The 10,806-nt window shown below is 35.1% G+C and overlaps 2 protein-coding genes across 3 annotated transcripts; one reads left to right on the forward strand and one right to left on the reverse strand.

Moving 5' to 3' along the window:
• The first annotated feature begins 241 nt into the window (after positions 1-241).
• Positions 242-6,223, forward strand: LOC133306148 (copper-transporting ATPase PAA1, chloroplastic-like). Its single transcript, XM_061506423.1, has 7 exons — positions 242-511; positions 1,132-1,269; positions 1,817-1,914; positions 2,193-2,433; positions 3,097-3,300; positions 4,599-4,679; positions 5,733-6,223. The coding sequence occupies exons 1-7, from the start codon at positions 242-244 to the stop codon at positions 5,970-5,972; spliced, it is 1,272 nt and encodes a 423-aa protein (XP_061362407.1). The 3' UTR covers positions 5,973-6,223.
• A 754-nt stretch (positions 6,224-6,977) lies between these two features.
• On the reverse strand, positions 6,978-10,666 carry LOC133306146 (potassium transporter 7-like). Of its 2 annotated transcripts, XM_061506421.1 has the most exons (5): positions 10,630-10,666; positions 10,400-10,515; positions 10,038-10,292; positions 8,381-8,903; positions 6,978-7,892 (listed from the first exon to the last, which is right to left on the reverse strand). In XM_061506421.1, the coding sequence occupies exons 2-5, from the start codon at positions 10,437-10,439 to the stop codon at positions 7,361-7,363; spliced, it is 1,350 nt and encodes a 449-aa protein (XP_061362405.1). In that variant the 5' UTR covers positions 10,440-10,515; positions 10,630-10,666; the 3' UTR covers positions 6,978-7,360. The 2 variants fall into 2 exon arrangements, with proteins under 2 accessions (XP_061362405.1, XP_061362406.1); XM_061506422.1 differs by lacking the exons at positions 10,400-10,515; positions 10,630-10,666 and having other exon boundaries at positions 6,982-7,892; positions 8,381-8,925; positions 10,038-10,206.
• Positions 10,667-10,806: the final 140 nt, after the last annotated feature.

Consider the following 10,806-nt stretch of genomic DNA (forward strand, 5'->3'; position numbering starts at 1 on the left):
TGGTTTCTTAGCGACTATGGACCAATCAGACGCCATCCTTCAGAAGGCTGGCATTCACCCTAGCCCCAAGTGGGAAGTCCTAATCAGGTGGAACTTTCCAAGTCAAGGCTTTATGAAGATCAACACTGACGGTGCGTACAAGCAGAATAGCAGGATGATGGGATGTGGAGGTGTCTGTCGTGATGACGCGGGTAGATGAATTCTGGGCTTCACTAAGAACATTGGGACTGGAAACTCTTTGATGGCGGAGCTATGGGGGTCCCTCATTGGGTTGGAGATAGCCTGGCCTTACGGGATGAGGAACATTTGTCTTGAAGGAGACTCGGTTACTGCTATTGGCCTCATTAGGTCTAGAGCTGATAGGAATAAACCCTTTTACAACCTTGTCAACAAAATTCGGAAGCTTATATGGAGGGACTGGGTGGTGATGATCTCTCACGTCCACAGAGAGGGAAACCAAGTTGCTGATAAACTCGCGAATATGGCTTTTAGTCAAGGTAGGGGAGTGCAGGTTCTGCATAACCCTCCCAAAGAATGTTGGATGCTGGTCCAGAATGACTTAAGGGGTGTTACTACACCCAGAATGATCCGTCTCTAATGTTTCTTGTTTTATTTCCTTGTATTTCCAAAAAAAAAAAAAAAAAGACATCCCATATAACCATCTTCATCTATTGTAACTTACAAAATCCTTGGGCCATAGGCCGAAACTCGGCTTCTGCACTTGATCAAATGATAATATTTTGTTTCTTGCTCCTCCAGGTAAATAAATTTCCACCCGAGAACATACATTTACCAAATATTGACCTCCTATCAGTAACTGATCCTGCATAGCTAAAATTTGTAAATACTCCTATGAATGGATTTCCACCTCTATTGAATTATGATCCCCTGTCTGGTTTAGCTTTAAGATTCTATATGAACTTGTCCGTTACCTGTAAGAGTCTCACCCCTGGTCATGTATAAACTAGTTAACAACACTAAAATGTATCCTAGTTAACAAAGGAACCAAAGGGTTCTTGCATGAAGGAGTGTAATGTGGAGGGGTGTAATATAAAATCGTTCATGTCTCTTCACCTAATAGTTTAAACTTTTGGGATATTATCTAAATGGTAAATAACATTCCCTTTTTAGTGCAGCCAAACTGAAGAAAATGCTTTGTCTGATGTTGAAGTTCTGAGGTTAGCAGCTGGGGTAGAATCAAATTCGGTACATCCAGTTGGGAGAGCGATTGTAGATGCTGCTCAGGCAGTTAATTGTCATAATGCTAAGGTTCTCATTTTATTTCTTGATTGTTGGAAAGTATCTCCTATTTATGCCTATTTATTAGGGTCTGTATGCGGTAAATAATTAGGATTTTATTGGTATTATTTTCCTTAATTACTTAATTTTTTAGTTTTCTTATCCTAATATTAAAGATTGTAAATCATGCATAAATAGAACGTTCTTTAACAAATCTCTCTTCTACATTGATGATTTGAATTCTGTTCTCCTCATTTGGGGTTATCTCATTGCTCTATCTGTTCTTCCCTTGTTGACATAAACATTACATGATCTGTTTGGCAATTGAGTCGCTATCTTTTTCTAGAAGATATGTCAATAGGTACTACACTTTGTATTATATTAGCTACCCGTTTACAGTCAGCATATGCTATCTATAGGAGACTGACTGATTAGTAGACACTGTATATAAAATTTTGGTAGTCTGGTATACTAACGGGCTCTGTAGAATAGAACCTATTGGTAGTATGTTCGTCAGCTTGTCCTAAAATTGATGAAGATACAACTTTCAGCTTAAGCCTTACCACAAAATTTGCAGGTAGCAGATGGAACATTCCTGGAAGAACCTGGATCTGGTGCAGTAGCAACCATTGATAATAAAAAGGTTTCTGTTGGGACATTGGAATGGATTACCAGGTAAATTGAGTATTTAATTCTTTGATCATGGTTCAAAGATACACAGGATAAGATGTACCTCAAAAATTTTTAATATTTCTTATTAATTTATTATAAAGGATGTATTTCTTTCAATTAATTGCAGCGTATTGGTGTTACTTGCTTTAGACCTAATCCACTTCATTAAGAGACTGGAGGGTAGCTTTGATTGTTCTCTAACAAACATTTTTTTTTTTCTTTTAGAATTTTTTTTTTTTTTATTAATTTCAAAGCTTCAGCAGGTAATTTCCTTTGTGCAGGTGTGGAGTTAACAACAGTATACATCAAGAAATGGATGAGTGTAAAAACCAATCCTTTGTCTATGTTGGGGTCAATGAGACTCTAGCTGGCCTAATTTATTTTGAAGATGAGATAAGGGAAGATGCAAGACACGTTATTGACACATTGTCTAAGCAAGATATTGGTGTATACATGCTGTCTGGAGACAAAAGGAATGCGGCTGAGTATGTTGCATCCCATGTTGGAATTCCCAAAGAGAAGGTAAATGGTTTTCAACGTACAACATAATATTTCATAAATAAGAGGGCGGGTAAGGTTGGGCTTTTGGTGGTTCCATACTAAGAATTTCTAGATAACTGTTAGGAAAACAGCAGTCTACATATGGTCATTGTCATGTTGAAGATGTTACTCCATTGAAGAGGGGCTGAGAGCTGAGGGTTGCTTTTTCTCCATAATCAAATCTCCCAGCTGTAAATGATTATCTTCAGCAGCATTGAGTCATCAATTGGTTGATTAGTGAGAAATTTTTACTTGTTTATTTTTTATGATAGAATAAAAGGTGGAGCTAAACACTTTGTAAATGTTTGTGACCCTCCCATGCTTAAACACGTGAAGTTTTATATTTATTTATTTATTTTGGTAAAAGAAGTTTTATATTTTGTATATCAGAAACTTGCAACTATTTGAAGTAGACTAATGGCAGGCATTTGAGTTAAATTTACCCTGCGAAACCCTGTGGGACTAATGTTTTAGTAATATATTCCCACCTTGTGACATATCAGTCTTTTGCTGACTATTTGGGGTTTGGATATATGTATTGGGTCTGAATCCTTATGCACCAAAAATACTTCTTTGCTAGTTAATATTTTTTAAGTACATGGAATTTTTTTTTGGCTATTCGAAGTCTTATTTTGCCAATTGCAGGTGATATCTGAAGTGAAACCAGACGAGAAAAAGAAGTTCATAAATGAACTACAGAAAGATAATAACATTATAGCTATGGTTGGTGATGGAATTAATGATGCAGCTGCTCTGGCTTCTTCACATATTGGTATTGCACTAGGTGGAGGTGTTGGAGCTGCCAGTGAGGTATCTTCTATTGTATTGATGCGCAACCAGCTCTCACAGGTAATTGTTATTTGCCTTTTTTTAGTTCTAGTTTGTTTAAAGCTTCCATATATTTTCTCAAAAACTATCTTGCTTCTATTTTCTTCAATTTATTGCATCATTTTATTATTTGACTTCATCTGTCAACCATAAAATTTATGTTTAAAAGAAATATACTGTTTGTGAAAATGGCGTGTGAAAAAGCATTTCCTCAGCACTGAAAAGTAGGGCATTTTTCATGTTTCTTCTCCATGTGCATGCCCTTTTGCTTATACAGTTATTCACAGGTGGTGGTTCATGATGATAGGTGAGTGCCATGTACATGTACCTCCCCAAAATTTTAAAAATTCTTAGCGATACATGAGGAAAAAGATTTGGACCCCAAATGTGATGTAAAAATTTCATAAGCCTCCATCTTTTAATCTCCCTTACATTTTTTGGGTGTAGGTTTCATTTCTCAATTCCCATAGACTAGACAATGAGAACCTCACTCTAGGCCCAGTTATTTCACTTTCATTAAGCCCACTTTAGCTTCTTATTTGAAAAAAAGATTATGGTTGTAAACTTTTAAATTTTAGATATATGATATGATACTTTTAAGTATCAATACGTTGTAAATTCTATGCTGTTGTATTTGGTTGGAGTGCTCGTATTTTTAATGAGTTTTTTTTGGCACATCATTTGATTTGGGATAAGATTAAGCGTTTGGCATCTATTTGTTGCAAAGCATGTGGCGGCCTTTTTAATGGGGTTTCATTGACAGACATATAAAGGGACTTAGCTTTGTTCCACTGATTTTTCTTAGTTGTTTTCTTTGTTCTTTTGCTTAGGAAGATTCCTTATCCCCCCCCCCCCCTTTCCCTTTGTGATTTTTCTCCTTAACTTGAAAAAAAAAAAAAAACAATTGTATGTCATTGTAAATTAATTTACTTGTTGAGCAATCTCCCTGTCCCCCCATAATTTTTGTTCAACCTCCACCACTAGGAAGACGGCTTGCATAAAATACATCTATGTAGTCCCTGACCCTTTTATTAAACTTATTTTTTGTCTCTTTCTGTTTCTATTCTAGAAAACCTACATGTCTATGTATTTTTCCATGAATGCGCAAAATAATATAGCAACCTTTATATTTCATAGTGGATGTCCTACTGAAGTCTATCTTTCTATTTTCCCAACCAATCGTGTACTAGGAACCACGTAACTAAAAGCTAATAGCGTTTACTTTTGTTAGGATATTATGTGCACTCAGAATACTTTTTGCATGTTGATTCAGATAATGGAATGTATATTAGGTAATTAATCTGTTTATTTCTATTCAGCTACTAGATGCTTTGGAGCTTAGCAGGCTAACCATGAATACCGTGAAACAAAATCTTTGGTGGGCTTTCATATACAACATTGTAAGTTCTTCTGCTGTCCAAATATATAAATTGATCAGGACAGTTATATTATAAAAGGGATTGTGGTGAAGTATAACTAACACTTTTCCTTGTGCTTATTTTACTGCCGTATTTGTCATTTGATAGAAATTGATTTTTGTTTTTCCCTGAAAAATTACTTGTTGAAACGTGAAAAATGTTCTGAGCATTTTTTTATATTATGATAGATCTATAAAAGAACCTTTAATTGAAGGAATACAACGCTCCATCTCAAAATATCATGAGTATACCATCCTTTAACGACTAACATCCAATACCACCATATTACTGCTAACAAAAATGTTATCAGCAACTAGCGCAAATGGTCATAATCAGTCTTCTCCTTTGCCTGCTTGCTACTCTGTCCATTGTGCATTTCATTGTGTGTATGCATCAAGATAACTGTATAAACCTTATCATTTTTCAAGTTGACATTTCAGGTAATAAAGAATTCTGATTGTCATGTTATTTTCTTTTTCTTATTTGATGAATAACAAGGTTTTTGTGTAAGGGAGAGGAGAAAACCCCCAAGTACCAAGTATACAAAGAAAAGTTTTCTATGTGGGAAAATCCAAATTCTGCTTTCTTCAATATTCGATGCATGTATGTCACAATTTTGATATTGAACTTGTTTTATTTCTTTTGTCAAATCTATTATTAACATTGTTTCTTCTTATGTTCTATGTATTTTGAGCTTTCTTTTACATCATATACTATAAGTTAATATTACTTAAACATATCCACAACTTTTAGGCATAACTGAGCAACTAAATTAAATGTGATTTACCCTTCTTTACTCTGTTAGCATTTCCCGGCCAACATGACGCTGATTTTGTAAGGAACTAGGAGTTCGGTCATATTGGATTGTTCATTTCTTTCACCAAATTCAACTTAGTTTCGGACTGATTGAACCTTTTTTTTTTTTCAATGTTTCTATTCATAGTTTTGATTTTGGAATCTCTTGACTCAAAAGTATTTTATAATTTTCTCGTTATTCAACTGTCATGGTGTAATTATACTTCTATCTTTATACAGGTAGGGATTCCAATCGCAGCTGGAGTTTTATTTCCTATAAATGGGACTATGCTGACTCCATCAATTGCAGGGGCTCTCATGGGTTTCAGTTCCATTGGCGTAATGACTAACTCGTTACTTTTGAGATTCAAATTTTCCTCAAAGCAGAAACAAATACGTGGCACATTGCCAAAGAAGACCAAAATTCGTGTGGATTCTGGTCTGGCACACCAAAACCAGAAAATAAAGTATCCATATTAGATGATAGATGGAGACGCACTAACACAGCGGAAACGAGGTTCCCCGTCCTGATGTGACCAGGTGGAGCATGGCAGGAGTATACACTTCTACCCTTCCATCTTGTGGTGGTCATCTGAAGGATGAAAAGAAATCGATACTAACCAAAAACCGAATGTATAAAAATGAAAGAATTACACCATCAAAGAGAAGTGGGTAAATAATCAAGCAATTGATGTGATGAGCTAGATTTTTTCAAGATACTTCTCATTAATTCTCAATGGAACTTGGTCTCTTTTTGGGAGTTTTCTCTGCGGCAACAACATTTTACCGATGACGGGTCCATTATACCATGGGTCTTCTAATGTTTAAAGATTAAGTTAGGCTTTTGAACTCGTGTTTCTCATTTTAAATGACATAAAATTATATCATTTTAAGATAGAGATAAACATAAAAAAATATTTTTTTAAAAAATTTAAATTAAAAAAAATTCACCCACTTTTTTCTCATGATTTCCATTCTCTTTTCTTTAAAATGGTATAATTTATGTCATTTAAAAAGATAAACATCAAACTCGCTAACTCCTTAATTTTTTAATGAAGGTAAACTGTTTGATTATTTTGATGAATTTTGAAATTTGAATAAGTTTTGGGTTTGAATAAAAAATCCTTTTAAATTTCTGTCTTCAAAATATCTCCAAATTTAGTCATTTTTTTATAATACCTATAAATTCAAATAAAACTATATAATGGATAGGGGAGATGAAATAAAAATATAAATAGGAAATTTATGCATCCAAGTGGAATATGAAAATTCTAAATCTATTTATATAGCATTCTGTTCCAACTATGCTTCCCTCTCAATTTACCAACTAGCAACTAGGGAAAGGGAAAAATTTCAGATCGATTATGAAGCATCATAACCAAGGGAATGGCACAACAGTAAATTATTTCAAATAGAAAATATGACCCTACTTAAGGTTCAATTTCAATCACTAAAATGCGACGTCAAAGATGAGACTCGGCAAGAAGTTAAAGTAAACTAAAGAAATTTATCTCAATTAAGATGGTTGGTGTACAAAACTCGGTGTTTACCACATTGAAGTGGAATTTGACGCAACCATAAGGTGTACATGGCGATCTACAATTTCTTTTAATGATATAATTTTACATATATCTGTTTCTTTCTGTTCTCAGCCTACTCCAATCCCAGACATCCACAGTGCAAGCGCACAGCCATAAGGAACCACAGAGAATTTTCCAGATGATGAGCTGGAAAGATATTCAGCAAAAGAAGTGATGATCAAGCAAAGAGCATTCCAAAATGAGACCTTAACGTGATCCACTCGTTGCTACCAAACTAGAATTCCAAATTACGTGGCATTTGTTTTATTTGGATTGTAGAATTGATGGTCAAACCATGTAAGTCATGCCAACTTGCATCAGATGTGAATGGGGTACACTTAAATTCGTGATCCCCCTTCTGCAGTTCTTTCTCAGAAAGGCATAAAAATAGTTTATAACTAGCTTCTTCATAAACCAAGAGTCTTTCCTTGCCCTAATATCCCCATGACCAAGAAGATAAACCACTCCAGATTCTTTAGCCTTGCGAATAAAAGATAACTCTCTTTCAAGACTCTGCTCTGCATCAAGCACTGGGGATTTAGGAGACGCTGGCCTTATTACCTCCTCTGATGTGCTTGCTTCAAAAATGGGATTGCTTGTATCCGTAAAATCAGCCAGAAGAGGAACACCTAGTGAGTAAACACTCCCATTGGGAGCTATGAGAACCCTTGAGTACTCATCCTCTGAATCAGTATCATCATCCCCATCACTCTCAAGTGACCTCTCCTGAGCCTCACGACGTATAAACTTCTCTAGGCTCTCCATCAGCAGCTGCTCAAAAGTCTGGTGATTTTCTTTGCGCACATCTTTGTACCCATACCTGTTGAGATATAAAAGTTCAGATCAAACTTATAAAATAAGACATTTTAATCACAAGGATAGTATATATTATTGGGAAAATTACAAAAAGGATATCTTGGGGTATGAGCAAATAACTACCCAAATATAACTACATCGAATGAGTGACTAATGTATAACATTATTTTACTAAACAACTTATAATTGTTTCGGAATTATAAATGTTTTTGCAAAGAATCCCATCTTCGCTAATTTTCCCTATATAATTTCACTAAATTATTACTTTGAGAAATGTTAATGTAAAGCAATAGCACGTGTTTCTAAACCACTTAGAGCTTCTTTTTTCACATCCATCCAGCTTTACCTAAGTTAAACCGCTTAGCCTGGAAGTAAGTTCACACCTCCACTGATATAATACTGGTACACAATACACAAATATCCCAAAATGCAAAAACAAAATAAATAAATAAATAATAAAATAAAAGTAAAAAATAAAACGTTGCTTCTTACCTGGCAATACAACGAAATATATGATAGCTTTTCTGGCAGACTCGCCGAAAAAGGAACCTTTCATTTTGAGGCACCATCGGAACTGGAACATACTTGATACTTACAAATATGACCATAGAGTGTATTGCTGGAAGTGTGGTTAGAAAATGCCCAAAAATTCCCGGAATTCCTTTGACCAACTCATTATACAGCAAACCAATCCCAGGAGCACGAATTGTCCCAAGATTGCAGCCTAATTCTCGCATTAAATCCATTGAAAGCTTTTGCTTGACTTCAGTTTCATACTTGAGCTTACTTCCATAATTCCATACAAACATTATAAAAAACATTATTGTGGCAAAGACCAATATAATCCAACTTCCATCTGTTACACTCCACAAAACCGACGAAAAGAAAGTCAACTCCAATCCCAAGAAGACCACCAAGAAAATCAGCACTATGATAATGTGTATCTGCCATATAAGGAGCATAACAAGAGTTACTAAAATAGTGGTCATCATCATCACCCCCACCTCAGCAATGCCTGAAAGACGACAAACGAACAGCTGAAAACAAATACACTAAATATTAAATATAATACAGTATTAACAAATGTGAGTTCAGTGCCTAACAACCAAAGAAAGCTCAACACCCTCCCCCTATCTAAGCTTGCAAAATCAAATTATTATTGATCTATTCATTTTACAAATTCAAACTTCAAGGTGAAAGTGTTTCCCTGAATTAAACAGCAATATTTGGTCAATGAGGGTGGGTACAACCGGGAGGACCAAATAGCATAATAATCCCTCGTGGAAGCTTGTACATATCCTAACCTTGGAATGGGATAACTTCCGTCTCCCAAAACTATTAAATATCTCAACTCTCTTGTAGCAGTCAGTTCTACACTTACTAGGAAAACAGACACACATCATACAACACACAGACAGCTTCAGCCATAATAGATGCTAATGTTGAGAAATAAAATAATTTTGCAAGTATAATGATAACAATCCAGTTGAAAAAGAACATTTACTATATCTATATTTGTACAGAATGTCATTTTTCTGATATACCAAAAAAAGGAGCAATGTTCAGACAAATCCATTTGGAATAAAATGATAGCCACCACCTTTTAAAAAGTCTTGCAGATAGAAGTATCTATATCTATATTTGTACAGAATGTCATTTTTCTGAGCATCAAGCAAGTGTTTGAAAAACTGCGCAATGATGATTTTCAAACACTCAGCAGGTTTCTCAAAGCAAATTGGATCCTCTAAAACAAGAGTTGAGGATATCCAGGATAATAAGGGAGAAGTTCAATGCCTTTCCAAGTAATTGCAGCACCATAAGCAACTCAAGCAGCCTATTCTATTTAGTTGATCCCTAATTGAAAATGTGACATTATTTACACAGGTGATATATATATATAGGGATTTATTACTCTTATGTTGCATAAAATATAATCTATCTCCTACACACACAAACTCAAAATGGATCTCACTTTACTTTTTCTCTCTCTTCCCTTAAAAATGGACCCCACCTGTACCAATGAGTGTGTAGGAGATAATACATATCTTCTACAACATAAGAAAACTATTACCCATATATATATGTTGCTGATAAATTTGACAAAATTATCTGTGGAAATAAAAATAAAAAATTGGAGCAAAATCATTACCATATGCATTTCCAATCTCATCAACGCTGGATATAGTGCAGACAAACACCAGAGAAACAGCCAAGAGAAACCAGTTTATGACAGGGATATAGATCTGGCCCATAAATTTCCGAGATGTGTGAATTATTTTAAGACGGGGGAAACAACCAAGTGAAGTTGACTGTTTTATACAAGAAAATGTGGCTGTTGTCATAGTCCGACTTGCTATTAGTGCAGCAATGTTAGCAATAAGGAAAGTTGGCCAGAATGCACCACCTGCAGAAACAGAATAGTATTATGCGAAGATTCTGTAAAGGGCAAAGACATGCCACCGTAAACAATGCTAAACACTAGTGCAGAAGCAAATATACACTAACACTTACTTGGAACAGAAGAAAAAAAAGGCTTGACCAGCATCAGCATGGTTTTCCATAAGGTATGCAGCTTGACCCAAATAACCCAATAGTAGGCACGGCAAAACAAGAAATACAAATGTAAGCTACAAACAGACCACCATCAGTTTCATAAATATATTAGCTGATAAGAAGATAAAGGAAGTAAAAGAAATAGAAACAGAAGCCATGATGGTTATAACATAGACATGATTCATTACCTGAACTGATCGCACAGAGAAGTAGCAAAGATCTGCAAACATAGCTTCAGATCCTGTAACATGATCCAGTAACAACGTTAATCAATACTTGGAGAGATTTTGTAGATGGAAGCAACAATTAAATGCACATTTCATATTCACCATATTACAATATCAGATTATTGGCAGGGGGGATAC

The sequence above is a fragment of the Gastrolobium bilobum genome, unplaced genomic scaffold (assembly GCF_033153095.1).
Source record: "Gastrolobium bilobum isolate Gb01-03AN ecotype WA unplaced genomic scaffold, APGP_CSIRO_Gbil_v1 utg326279, whole genome shotgun sequence".
NCBI lineage: Eukaryota > Viridiplantae > Streptophyta > Magnoliopsida > Fabales > Fabaceae > Gastrolobium > Gastrolobium bilobum.